This window comes from Dasypus novemcinctus, chromosome 3 (genome assembly GCF_030445035.2).
Source record: "Dasypus novemcinctus isolate mDasNov1 chromosome 3, mDasNov1.1.hap2, whole genome shotgun sequence".
In the NCBI taxonomy this organism is placed as follows: Eukaryota; Metazoa; Chordata; class Mammalia; order Cingulata; family Dasypodidae; genus Dasypus; species Dasypus novemcinctus.
In genome coordinates this window covers 172,508,451-172,523,086 of record NC_080675.1, presented here as the reverse complement: position 1 = coordinate 172,523,086, position 14,636 = coordinate 172,508,451, and the positions used below count along the sequence as shown (strand labels likewise).

Sequence of the window (14,636 nt, the reverse complement as noted above, 5' to 3'; positions counted from 1 at the left end):
GCAGTGTGCCTACTTTTCACAGGTGGGCCTCCAAACATTAGGATCTCTAAATCTTATTTCCAAGACCACTTGGTTTCCCCAGCCTGGAGCCCTCCTGTATTCCCCCCGGGATGGACGTTGAAATAGGAGGTGGTCCGAGCATGGCTGCCACAGTTGTGGTTGCTGAGGAGTCACATCGCTCCATTTGTTGACATTCCCTTAATCCTGAATTTTGTTTTTCATCCTCATCTCTGGCCTCTGCTATACTTAGTGCCCCCATCAGAGTCTCTGGTTCTTTTTTTTTTTTTTTAATTGCAAATAAAAAGTTTAATTTCAGAAGCTGAGTTCACCATTTATAAATACACTAAACATAATCAATGCAAATTAGATTCAGCGTAGGTACAGTATTTTAACAGAGTTTCTGGTACTTTTTAGCCAGAGAACAAACTTAGAGTCTCGTGCATGTGTATGTGTGTGTATGTGTTTGTGTGTGAAGTCACCTTGTTATTCTGAGTGTAGTTGGCTCTCTGAGGTCTAACCAAACACCCTCTTTTCTGCCCCACATCTTAACCCCCACCCAGCATCTCCAGGGTCACTTGTTCATGGCTTGTGGGCACCCTTCTGCAGGCTTTTTGACTATCACTCACTCCACTCTGCTGTTCTTCCAGATGTTTTTAGTCCTCAAAAACTTTGCTGAAATTTCTTGTATGCTCTGATCTCTTCCCCAACTCTCTTTATCTTTGTGGTTTAATAAAAAATAAATAAAAGTCCACCATGTTTATCATTGCCATTTTTAAAACATGAGAATAAAAACTCAAGAATGCAGAAACCACTAACACATATACTCTGTCGTAGTTAGCATTTCACATTATTGAATTTCACTCTTACTACATTACGAGATGGCTCGCAATCAGGATCTTCAGACACAGAGGCAGTGAATACCGAGCCCAGCCAGCCAGCGAGGAAAAGGCGGAAGCCTCTGCCCTCCGCTGCCGCACCCAGGCTGCTCATACTTGGCATATGACAGCCGACTGTACGCCTCTCTTCCCACCTCTGCGTTCAGTGGTGTCTCAGTAACTTGAAGTCACCAATCATGAGAGTACTTATACTGTGGAAATTGGCAAATGCCACAAAGCAGTACTTTTTCTTGTCCCCAGAGAGCAAATTACCAGCACTACAATGACTAAGCTTCACTGTTTCCCCAAGTGAAAACAGAAATGAGTAATTTAGAAACTAGTAGAATTGACGTATGAATTCCAAAGCTGCTTTTTTAAAAAACATTGATAAAATGTGGGTATCAGTCACGGTCCAGCCAGGAAGACCCAACCCACATCAGTTGAGGAAGTTTAATTAAAAGAAGGCCGGAAAGAGGAAGCACGGGAAGGTGACGAACTCCAAGATAAGCAACTGCAGGAAATTGCTAAAGGTGAAAGGCAGTGGTAGTTGACCGAGCTGGACCCGGGTATCCTGGTGGGAACTTGAGCACAGTGAAGCCTGCCCCGCTGGGGCTAGGACTCAGGCTAGAGCTGTGACCTGGGCAGAGGCTGCCCAGCAGGTAACGGAACTGCAGTGAAGACGCTGCTGACAGCTACAGGAAGGAGAGAAAGGTGAGAAGAAATACCTGGCTTCTCTCCTTCCACCCCCAGTCAGTATCTTGCCTGTACCTCCCATGGGCCAAACAACTGGAACCACTTGGCAAGGAGTCTGGGAAATTTAGTATGCAGGGGTCAGCTCTCTACAGTGGGAAAAGAGCAAGGGCAGGACCTGGAGTGGACCTGAGGACAAATGAGTGACTGGCAGAACAGTCAAACCTCTACAAATAAAACAAGGAAAAAGAAAAAAAAAGGTACCACAACAAAAATAGAGAATAAGAATTGTAAGAGAATAGTGTGCACACATATGTTAGTAATTTGAAAATCTCTACATAAGGTTGATTTTTTTGAAAATGTAGAAATTGTTTATAAATTATTTTTTAAAATATAAGCTTAATTTGTAAAGAGGCTTTAGATTACAGAAAAATTACATTGAAAGTATAAGGGATTCCCATATAACCCACCCTCTCCCCATCCCACATCTTCCCCTGATAATAACATCTTACAGTAGTGTGGTACATTTGTTACAAATGATGAATAAATATTTGAAGCATTGCTACTAATCAAGGCCCATAGTTTACATTGCGGTTTACACTTAATTCCAGTGCCCTAAAAATGCCACGTTCCACATATTATTCCCTTCCCCTCCTCTCAGAACCTCTGATAACCAGTATCTTCATATCAGTGTTACATATTCTCTCATTACTACAATATTAATAAGTTTGTTCATGGTTGCATTCTCCCCTTACAGTTCATTCTTCACCCTTGAGGATTTTGGGTTGGTGATGGCCGCTTTGCCTCAGACTGAGAGGGGACCTAGATCTTATGGGGCAGATAGAAGGAACTGTTTTGCTTGCAGTTGTAGATACTCTGTTTATTGGGCTGGGGGTTGTCCATTATCATCATTTTGTTGTCCTGGACAAGTCTGATGAACTGGTAGGTAAGTGTTAGCCCCCAACTCTTCTAGATTCAGGGTACCACTGGCATATGAACAGCCTGAAGATTTAAGTCTCTGAGATAAATATTTAATGGGTATAGTGCTAATTATAGGCTCAAATAAAAGGGGTTGAAGCACGTATAGGGAAATTTAAAATGAGTCTAATTCTGTTACATTGGGGAAATAGGTTGTCGTATATTCCAAGGTGATGCCCACTGACAGGGTGCTGATTTCAAGGGGTCGTGTGTCTTGCCTATAATGTCCATATGGCTCTAGAGCCATCAGGAGCACCCCTATTTGAGGCTTTGTTCAGTGGCAGTTAGTGAGATCTGCCTGAACCATACATAAGGATAACCTCAGGAATGACCTCCCGACTCATTTTGAAAACACTTAGCTGTAAAAACTCTTGTATTGAATGTTTCCCCCTTTTGGACAAGGTATTTTTCCAAATGCATCACTGAAAGGTGCTTGGTATTAATCCCTCGGTGCCAGGAAGGCTCATCCCCAGGAGTCATGTCCCACTCCAGGGGGGAGGTAGTATATTAATTTGCTGAGTTTGGCTTAGAGGCCACATTTGAGTAACAAGGAGGTTTTCAGGAGGTAACTCTTAGGCAATAGTTATTATTAGGCTGTTTCAATTTTACAAGAAAAAGTTTCATAGTTAACATGCATTAATATCGAGGGCTTGTTATATTGGTCTGTTTTTTCATTAGGCACTATGTACTCGAGAAACTCATGCCCCTCTATTTTAAAACATAGCTGGACTCCCCAGGATGGGAGTTTAATATTTTGTTGTTTTTTTTGTGTGGTCTCCACCCACTGCGATAACACCCTATGACAATGTGAACATACTCATATTTCATAGAATCATGCCCCAGATGACCCCTTTCCCATACATCCCCCCACCATCGACAGCCTGCACCAGTGACCCTCCCCTGCCCTATTTGCCAAAAGAACATTCCTATAATTGCATAGATCTCCACCTCCCCAGACTTCACCTGTTCCTCCAGCCCTCCCCCCAGTTTCATGGATAGTCCAACCCACCCCACAACCGTCAGTCTCCAGCTTTGTTGACCCCACTCACATCCCTGCACCACCATTACTCCCATCCACTGCCAAACCGCCCCCTTCCATCTTATAGGTTCTGCCCAGATTGAGCATCAGCTCACTACACTCTCCTCCCCCTCTATCTCCTGGTAATTTATCTTCCAGACTCTTATCTCTGTGAGTCTGCTTAATACCCTTAGGTCATATCATTGAGGTAATGCAATATTTGTCCTTTAGTGATGGTCTGCTTCACTCAACATAAGGTAGAGAACTTAGCTGGACTCATCTATGTTGAGATTCATCCATGTTGTCACGTGTGTCAATACTGCATTCCTTCTTACATCTGAGTAATCATTGTATATATATAACACATATTGCTTATCCATCCATTGATGGACACTTGGGTTGCTTCCAACTTTTGGCAGTAGTGAATAATGCCACAGTGAACACTGGTGTGCAAATGTCTGTTCAAGTCCCCGCTTTCAGTTCTTCTGGGTATTTTCAGTTCTTGCTGGATCATAATGGCAGTTCTATCGTTAGCTTCCTGATGAACTGCCAAACTGTCCTCCACAATGGCTGCACCATTCTACATTCCCACCAGCAGTGGATGAGTGTTGCCATTCTTGTACAACATTTCCAACACTTGTAGTTTTCTGGGTTTTTTAAATAGCAGCCAGACTAATAGGTATAAGATGATATCTCATTGTAGTTTTGATTTGCATTTCCCTAGTAGCTAGTGATGTGAAACATCTTTTCATATGCTTTTTAGCCATTTGTATTTCCCCTTTAGAAAAGTGGCTATTTAATTCCCTTGCCCATTTTTAAATGTTTAGCTTTCTATTTTCAAGATGTAAGATTTCTTTATATATGCTGGATATTGTACCCTTATTGGATAAGTGGTTCTCAAATATTTTCTCCCATTGAGTTGGCTGCCTTTTCACTTTCTTGACAAACTCCTTTAAAGCACAAAGGTTTTTAATTTTGAGGAGGTCCCATTTATCTAATTTTCTTTTGTTGCTCATGCTTTGGGTGTAAAGTTTATGAAACCATTTCCTAATACAAGATCTCATAGATGCCTCCCTATATTATCTTCCAGGAGCTTTATAGTCTTGGCTCTTATAGTTAGTCTTTGATCCATCTTGAGTTCATTTTTGTATAGGGTGTGAGATGGTGATTCTTTCTCTTTCTTTTGGTTATGGATATCTAGTTCTCTGAGCACCATTTGTTGAAAAGGCTATTCTGTCCCAGTACAGTGGACTTGGTGGCCTGGTTGAATATCAGTGGCCTGTATATGCATGGGTCTATAGCAGAACTCTCAGTATGTTTCCATTGGTCAGTATGTATGTCTTTCCTTATGCTAATACCTTGCAGTTTTGACCACTGTGGGTTGTGGGTTTGTAGTATGCCTTCTTTTTTAGTAAGATTTTATTTTTTTTAATTTATTTCTCTCCATTCCCTTGCTGTTTTTCACTTACTGAGTCTGTTCATCTTCCTTGTTTCTTTAGGAGACACTGGGATCTGAACCCAGAACCTCCCATTTGAAAGATTGGTGTCTAATCACTTGAGCCACCTTTACTCCCTGCTTTATTGTGTCTCTATTCTGTTTCTCCTCCCCATGTCTCTTGAGCATCATCATGTTGTATCAGCTCATCATGCCTGCCCATCATGTCAGTTCACTGCTCATCTTTAGGAGGCACTGGGAACTTCTGCTCCCTGCTTTTGTTGTGTCTCCCATTATGCTCTTATCTTCTTGTGTCTCTTATTGTGTCAACTTGTTGCACCTGCCCGTCATTCCCAACTCACTCTCTTCCTTAGGAGGCCCTGGGATCCGAACCAGCAACCTCCCTTGTGGTATGCAGGAGCCCATTCACCTGAGCCCCATCTGCTTCCCAGTAGTATGCTTTAAAGTCAGGTAGTATGATTTCCTCCAATTTCATTTTTCTTTTTCAATATGTTTTTGGCTATTTGAGGCCCCTTGCCCTTCCAAATAAATTTCATAATTAGCTTTACCAGTTCAGAAATTTTTATAGGAATTGCATTAAATCTGTAAATCAGTTTGGGCAGGATAGACACCTTAATGATATTTAGTCTTCCAATCCATGAACATGAAATATTCTTCCATTTATTTAGGTCCTCTTTGATTTCCTTTAACAATGTTGTGTAGTTTTCTGTGTACACGTCCTTTACAGCCTTAGTTAAGTTTATTCCTAGATATTTGATTCTTTAGTTGATATTGTAAATGGAAGTTTTCACTTGATTTCTTCCTCAAATTGCTACATTATTAGTGTACAGAAATGCTACTGCTTTTTGCGTGTTGATCTTAAATCCTGCCATTTTACTGAACTTGTTTATCAGCTCTAGAAGGTGTTGTAGATTTTTCAGGGCTTTCTATATATAGGATCATGTCATTTGCAAATAGTGGAAGTTTTACTTCTTCCTTTCCAATCTGGATTCCTTTTATATCTTTTTCTTGCCTAAATGCCGAGCAAGTACTTCTAATACAATTTTAAATAAGAGCAGTGACAGTGGGCATCCTTGTCTTGTTGAGATCTTAGAGGAAAATCCTTAAGCATTTCACTGTTGAGTCTAATGTTGGTTGTGGATTTTTCATATATACCCTTTATCATGCTAAGGAAGTTTCCTTCTATTCCTGTCTTTAAGAGTATTCTTATCAAAAAAGGATGCTGTATCTTGTCAAATGTTTTTTCTGCATCAATAGATATTTTTTGTCTTTTGATCTGTTAATGTGGTGTATTACATGGATTGGTTTTCTTATGTTGAACCATCCTTGCATACCTGGGATAAAACCCACTTGATCATGGTGTATAATTGATTTGATGTGTTGTTTAATACGATAAGCAAGTGTTTTGTTGAGTATTTTTGCATCCAAGTTCATTAGAGAGACTGGTTTGTAGTTTTCTTGTGGTGTCTTTATGTAGCTTTGATATTAGGGTGATGTTGGCATTATAGAATTAGTTAGGTAATGTCCCCTCCACTTCTACTTTTTAGAAGAGTTTAAGCAAGATTGGTGTTCTTTCTGGAATGATTGGTGGATTTCAACTATGAAGCTATCTGATCCTAGGCTTTTCTTGGTTGGGAGGCTTTTGATGACTAATTCAATCTCACTACATATGATTGGTCTGTTGAGTACCTCTATTTCTTCTTTCATCAATATAGGTTACTTGTGTGTTTCTAGAAAATTGGCCATTTCATCTAAGTTATCCTCTTATTGGCATATAATTTTTCAAATTATCCTCTTAGGATATTCTATTTCTGTTGGATCAGTGGTGATATCCGCCCCTCTCGTTTTTTGTGTGTTTTTTTTTTTTTTTTTTTAAAGATTTATTTATTTTATTTAATTTCCCCCCTCCCCTGGTTGTCTGTTCTTGGTGTCTATTTGCTGCGTCTTGTTTCTTTGTCCGCTTCTGTTGTCGTCAGCGGCACGGGAAGTGTGGGCGGCGCCATTCCTGGGCAGGCTGCTCTTTCTTTTCACGCTGGGCGGCTTTCCTCACGGGTGCACTCCTTGCGCTTGGGGCTCCCCCACGCGGGGGACACCCTTGCGTGGCACGGCACTCCTTGCGCGCATCAGCACTGCGCATGGCCAGCTCCACACGGGTCAAGGAGGTCCGGGGTTTGAACCGCGGACCTCCCATATGGTAGACGTACGCCCTAACCACTGGGCCAAAGTCCGTTTCCCATTTGTGTTTTTTTTTAAGATTTACTTTTTATTTCTCTCCCCTTCCCCGTCTGTCTCCCCCCGCCCCGCCCCAGTTGTCTGTTCTGTGTCAATTCGCTGTGCGTTCTTCTGTGTCCGCTTGTATTCTTGTCAGCGGTACCCAGAATCTATGTCTCTTTTTGTTGCGTCATCTTGCTGCGTCAGCTCTCCGTGTGTGCAGCACCATTCATGGGCAAGCTGCACTTTTTCCATGCTGGGCGGCTCTCCTTATGGGGTACACTCCTTGTGCATGGGGCTCCTCTATGCAGGGGATACCCCTGCATGGCACAGACTCCTTGCGCGCATCAGCACTGCACATGGGCCAGCTCATCACATGGGTCAGGAGGCCCTGAGTTTGAACCCTGGACCTCCCATGTGGTAGGCAGACCACCCTACCTGTTGGGCCAAACCCGCTTCCCAATCCTCCGTCTCAGATTTTTTATTTCATTATTTGTATCTCCTTTTTTCTTTGTTCATCTACCTAAAGGTTTGTCAATTCTATTAATCTCCTCAAAGAATCAACTTTTGGTATTGTTAATTTTTTCCACTTTTTTCCCTCAATTTCACTTCACCCTGCTCTAATCTTTGTTATTTCTGACCTTCTGCTTTCTTTGGGATTAGTTTGTTCTTCTTTTTCTGGTTCCTCTAGGTGTACAGTTAGGTCTTTGATTTTAGGTTTTCTTTTTTAATATAGGGCATATATGGCTGTAAGTCTTCCTCTCAGCACTACTTTAGCTGCATTGCATAAGTTTTAATATGTTGTGTTATCATTTTCATTCATTTCAAGGTCATTACTGATTTCTTTTACAGTTTCTTCTTTAACCCACTGATTGTTTCAATGTGGGTTGTTTCATGTATTTGTGCCTACTTTGGTTCTCTGCCTCTTATTAATTTCTATTTTCATTCCATTGTGATCAGAGAAATTACTTTGTATAATTTCAGTCTTTCTAAATTTATTGAGACTTGTTTTGCGATCTAGCATGTGGTCTATCCTGGAGAATGATCCATGTGCACTAGAGAAGAATGTATATCCTGCTGTATTTGGGTGTAATGTCTTGTATATGTCTATTATATCTAAATCCTCTAAGCTATTATTCAGGGTCTCTGTTTCTTTATTAACCTTGTGTCACGATGTTTTGTCTAATGGTAATGATTGTGTATTAAAGTCCCCCATTATGATTGTAGTAGCATCTATTTCTTCCCTTAGTTTTGCCAGTGTTCGCCTTGTGTATTTTGGAGCAGACTGGTTAGGTGTATAAATACTTAAAATTGTTCTTTCTTCTTGCCAGATTATCCCTTTTCTTAATATATAGAGTCCTTCTTTGTCACTTAAAATAGTTTTGCATTTAAAGTCTATTTTGTCTGATACTAATATTGCTTCTCCTGCCTTTTTTTAGTTACTGTTTGCATGTAAAATCTTTTTCCAGCCTTTCACTTGCAACATCCTTGCATCCCTGGGTCTAAGGTGAATTTCTTTTTTTTCTGTCTTTATTTTTTTAATGTTACATTCAAAAATATGAGGTCCCCATGTAAGGTGAATATCTTATAGACAGAATATAAATAGGTCATATTTCCTTATCCATTCTGCCAATCTGTGTCTTTTGATTGGAGAGTTTAATTCATTAACATTCATTGTTATCGCTATCAAGGCAGTATTTACATTAGCCATTTTTTCCTTAAGTTTATATATGACATATTTTGTTTTTTGTATTTTTTATCCTTTTAGTTACTCTTACTAAACTTCCTTTCTACACTCTCCTCCAACTCTATCTGTCCTATTTTTTTTTCTTTTAAACCTGCAGAACTCCCTTTAGTATTTCTCGAAGGGCAGGACTGTTGGTGACAAACTCTCAATTTCTGTTTATCTGTGAATAATTTGAACTTTGCCTCATTTTTGAGTGCCAGCTTTGCTGGATTCAGTATTCTTGGATGCCAGTTGTTGTTGTTTTTTTTCTTTTAGAACCTTAACTATGTTATACCACTGCCTTCTCGCCTCCATGGTTTCAGATGTGAAATCAGCACTTAATCTTATTGGGCTTCCCCTATATGTAATGGATCTCTTTTCTCAGGGTGCTTTCAGAATTCTTTGTTTTGAGCATTTGACAAATCCAATAAGTATTTGTCTCAGGGCATGCTTGTTAGGATTTATTCTGTTTGGAGTGTGCTGTACTTCCTGGACATGTACATTCGTGTCCCTCATAAGAGTTGGGAAATTTTCAGCCATTATTTCCTCCAACACTCCTTCTGCCCCTTTCTCTTCTCTTCTTCCTCTGGGATGCCTATAATGTGCATTTTGTGTACATTTTGTGTTGTCATTTAATTCCTTGAGTCCCTACTGAATTTTTTTTCTATTTTTAAAAAGTCTGTCTGTTCTATTATCTGTGTGAGTTCAAATGTTCTATCTTCAACATCACTAATTCTTTCCTCTGCCTGTTTCTATCTGTGGTTATGTGCTTCCAGCCTATTTTTAATTTCTTGAATTGTACTTTTCATCGCCATCAGATCTGTTATCTTTTTTATGTATGTTTTTCATTTCATCAGTAGGTTCTCCCAGTGTCTTTTTAATATTCTTAATCTCGTCCTTCACTTCATTAAGTTGATACATGATATTTGAACATCCTTGAATATTTGTTCCACATTCTTCACCTCTTCCTGCTTTTTAGTTTGCTCATTAGACTGGGCCTTCTCTTCCTATCTCTTAGGATGGCTTGTAAATGGCTAGGCATTTGTTTATCTTGATGGAATTATTCAGTTGATTAGCTTCTCTTTCTAGTCTAGGGTTTTATTTTTTGTTTTATGTTCAGGATCCTCTTTGATACTTGGTTCCACTTATTCTCTGTCTTTGAGTTGTTTGTAGTCCCCTGAAAATATGTTAAATCCATAAAAAGGAAAGAAAGAAAAAGAGAAAATAATAACAATAATAAAATGATTGAAAAGGAACCATAAAAGAGCCAGGGAGAAAAAGTAATGAGTGAAAACTCAGAAAAAAATTAAAAGGGATAAGAATAAAAAAGGTGGAAGAAAAAAAAAGAAAGGAAAAAAATAAAAGGCAGGGAGAATGAGAAGAGAAGAAAGAAAATGAAGACCAGACAAGAGAAGGTTACAACAAAAGAAAAGAAAGGAAGAAGGAAAAATCGGAGGGAGGGATGAAAAAAATGAGAAAAAGAAAATAGAAAAAAGGAAAAAGATAGGGGGCGCGTGCCCGCCCCTCTGGTAGGCTCGCGCGCCGCGTCGCTCGCTTCCTCCCTCGCTCGCTCGGCCCCGCTTCCGTGAGGACGACGCTCAGCAGACTCGGCGCCCATCCGCTCCATTCCCTGCTTCCGTGCGACCGCCGCGGCGAAGATGGCCTCAGGAGTGCAAGTTGCCGATGAAGTGTGTCGCATTTTTTATGACATGAAAGTTCGGAAGTGCTCTACACCAGAAGAAATCAAGAAAAGGAAGAAGGCTGTCATCTTTTGTCTCAGTGCAGACAAAAAGTGCATCATTGTAGAAGAAGGCAAAGAGATCTTAGTTGGAGATGTAGGGGTGACCATAACCGATCCCTTCAAGCATTTTGTGGGAATGCTTCCTGAAAAAGATTGTCGCTATGCTTTGTATGATGCAAGCTTTGAAACCAAGGAATCCAGAAAGGAGGAGTTGATGTTTTTTTTGTGGGCACCAGAACTAGCACCTCTGAAAAGTAAAATGATCTATGCGAGCTCCAAGGATGCAATCAAAAAGAAATTTCAAGGCATAAAACATGAATGTCAAGCAAATGGGCCAGAAGACCTCAATCGGGCTTGTATTGCTGAGAAGCTAGGTGGATCCTTAATTGTAGCTTTTGAAGGATGCCCAGTGTAGATCGTCATTCAGTGCCACAAATCAAAAGCTTCCATGTTTAATGTTATCTTCTTGCTATATAAGTAAAGCAAATATACTTAGGCCAGGGTCTCACTGGGGAGAGCTGTCTTGTCATCTTCTAGAGCAAACTAAATATTCTATAAACATGTGCAAATGGCCCTAAATAAATCTAAAATCTGAAGTTTCATTGGTGTGAAATTAAATTCTTATTGGCCAAATTCCCATTTCAATGAGTTGGCTTGTGAAGATTATTGTTAAGCTTAGGATTTTTCATGATGCAGTTCACAAAACAGTACAAGGCCGTATGAAGAGCATTATTCTCTCTTGAACCTTAGCAGTTCCTTTGTGTATTTTGCTTGGAAAATTTGATCATAATCTGGTTATAATTTTGACCCAAATTTTTTATCCTTTCTTGAGCTTAACTAATGGAAAATAATTCTCCTCACCAGATTTAGTAGTACTAATACACTAACTGTGGTAAGATTAAGTCAGACAGCCTTTAATTCTACCAAATGTGTAATGGCAACTGCCTCAAAATTGCCTCCACTCATAGTAAACGCTGATCTTGCAGAGCACCATTTTGAGCACACAGTGGGAATCCAGGAAGCAGCCCCCTGTGTCCGAACTCCCCAGGTGCTAGCTGGGAAGCTGCCGGATAGTGTGACCTTGCATCTTGGAAATCATGGTGTGTCCTCAGGAAAATGCAATACCTGCAACAGCTGGTTGGCTTATGATGCAAGTTAGGGCTCCATTGTGACAGGCGTGGTTAACTAGGTAGACAGGGACACCCATGAGAGCATGAATTGTGCCTCCTTCAAAACTTTGCTGCTTCTGGTACAGTCCCTTGGGGTGGGGGGTAACATTAAGCAAGTGTTTACTTTGGCACCTGGGAAAACTTCTAAATTTCCTAGAGCAGCTTGTTGACTGTGTGTGAAATGGGAAGCAAGTGTGACATTTCACGCTCACACAAGCACCTACCTGATGGCACTTTGAGGTGATTGTCTGGAACATCACAGGCTAACACTGAACAATATAGAGATGCACAAACAGTTGAACTTAGAAGTAGCAGTACTGGCTTTATGTAATAAAGGAAGCATTTTTAATTTAAAAAAAAAAAAAAAAAAAAAAGGAAAAAGATAAAACAGGCCTCCTCCTCAGACTACTACAAACTGTCTCAGGCTGCCAGTGCTCACCAATCACCCCACAGCCTGCCCTCCACAGGTAAGGTTCCCAGATGTAGAGAATAAATAAATTTTAAAAAGCTAAGAAAAGTCTTGGTTTCAGTCCACGTTCCCCGTCTCACGACTGCTGGTCCTGCGGCTCGCCTTCCCTGGAGCCCACTGGATGACTCTCTGGGTGGCTCCCTGGCTGGCTCTCCCCATGGCTCGCTGGCTCCTTCTCCTCCGGGCTGGTCAGGTGCCTGGCAGCTCGCTGGCTGCCTCCCCAGTGCCCCTGTCACCTGGGCTGTTGGGGGCGCGTCAGCCCACCCCTCACGACCCAGTTCCTCTCTCTGCCAGGATGGGTGGGTATGAGGCTCGCCTGATCAGCCCCCCACTCCCTGCAGCCACTTCAACGTAGGTTCGCTCTCCTCTTCCTGGGAACAGGCTGAGATCCCGCCTGCCCACCACATCTCCTCTCCCCCCATCCCTCTCTCCCCGAGCCAGCTGAGTGCCAGTCCCCACACCTGTCTGCCCTGCACATACACCCTCACCCCCCCCAAGAGCCTACTGGGCTGTGGGATGCACCTCTGGCCACCCGGGGGCTTTCCTCCCTTTCAGAGCGGCTGAGTGCTCGTCTTCCAGCCAAGTCACTCTCCAGGCCTCCCTGTCCCTCTGAAGCGCCGGCGCTCGCTTGCCTGCCCTACCTCCCACAGCCTCCTCTCCCCGGGCTGACTGGGTCCCCCCTCACCAGCTGCCCGCTCCGATTGCACCTGCAGGCCTGTGGCTTCCCTTCTGCCGGGTAAGCCTGCCTACCTTCCCGCAGTTTTTGGAGACGTGCAGCCTCCTGTTCCCTACTCCACCATCTTGGATCCTCTCAATTAATTTTTAAAGCAGAAAATCTGAGTTACCCATTACCTGAGAAAGGAAAAATAGTTGAGGAGTATCACCAAAAAGGATATTGGTGGTGAGACAAGTTTGTGGTTACATTTCTTTAGACTTTTAAAGAATAGTAAATTCCCACTGAATTAGTTGAAAGCTAACCAAGCCATTTTATGAAGGTCCTTAATCATGATACCAAATCTTGGCAAAGAAACTGTGTGGTCAAACACTCACACAATAGCTCAGTTCTTAACTGTCTTGCAGCTTGAAATGCTCTGTTTAGATGGTGGCCCTCAACCTTTATAACTAGTATTTTGAATGCTCCTTTACTGCCCTGAACTAAAATTTTATAGGGAATATTCACTATTTGCAAACATAATTTCTAAAGAAAAATCACTATAAGATATAAGGAAATAATAAAATACAAAAGACTGTATTTCAATATATAAGTGCTCATACTTTCATATAGTGATGTCATCAGACACTTGCATTGTAATAAAATCATCAAGAATGGGACAGCTGAAATTGCAGACAGATACATGTATGTTGTATTAGTGACATACCATGAGGCAATGACACAATTTTTCTGAAATTGTAATCTTTATAAAAAGTTCTAAACAAAAGAATGTACCATTTTCCCTAGTTTTTATACAGTGGTTGTGTTCCTGGAAAATTGGGGTACATTAAAATTGCTCAAAACTTCCTTGTGTGTATGTGTCAAAAATTAGGTACTAGACACACACTTTTAAATAGGTATTTCCCTACACCAGTCACTCTCAAACTTTTAACATGCTCAGAATGGCCTGGAGGATTAGTTCAAATACACACTGCTGGGCTTCACTTCTGTAGTTTCTGATTCAGAAAGGATTTCTCTGTCAGGGTTCAATGAGAGAAGCAGAACCACACACCCACACACCCAGGGATTTGGCCTTAGGTAACAGGGGAGCTGGTCAAGCAGTCCCTGTAAGGCATAAGTCACCGCCTACATGCCTGAGGCTGGAGCTGGAAGGGAAGGAAAGGATCTGAAGTGGGGCGAGCAAAGACCACCTGGACGCCCTGAGCATGAGCTGACTCCAATCTTGATAATATGAGTCCCCTGCAGAAGAAGGCAGCCTTCATCCCGGAGCTAAGGACACAACCACCCAGGAGTCGGAGAAACGGAAGGAGGATCCATGGAAGTTGGAGCAGTTGCAGGCCTTGCTGCTGCCCCACTACACCCACGAGGTGAGCCAGCAGGTAAATGTAAACAGGTGTGAGCAGCCTCATCACCAAGCATAAAAAACAAAAAATGGTAGCTGCTTTACTTCCACCCTCCAGAGCTCCCTCAAATGTCTCTTGTGGCCCACTCTAATGGAAAACTTACAGGGAAGTGAATTCTGGGAAATGTGGTTCAGCCTAGTCAAACTGCCTCATTAGAAAGTTGCAGTAGAATTTTCATTAGTTCTAACAAGTATCCAGGTGATGTGAATGTGCCCATTTTATGAAGG

The 14,636-nt window shown here is 41.6% G+C and overlaps 1 protein-coding gene across 1 annotated transcript; it reads left to right on the top strand.

The window, feature by feature from the left end:
• Positions 1 to 10,449: 10,449 nt before the first annotated feature.
• LOC101431560 (destrin) lies at positions 10,450 to 11,291 on the top strand. The gene has a single exon (XM_012520075.4). The coding sequence runs from the start codon at positions 10,613 to 10,615 to the stop codon at positions 11,108 to 11,110; it is 498 nt and encodes a 165-aa protein (XP_012375529.1). The 5' UTR covers positions 10,450 to 10,612; the 3' UTR covers positions 11,111 to 11,291.
• The last annotated feature ends 3,345 nt before the right edge of the window (positions 11,292 to 14,636 follow it).

Excerpts from the sequence above, each read along its gene's own strand:
- LOC101431560 (XM_012520075.4), top strand. The coding sequence starts at position 10,613 with ATGGCCTCAGGAGTGCAAGTTGCCGATGAAGTGTGTCGCATTTTTTAT.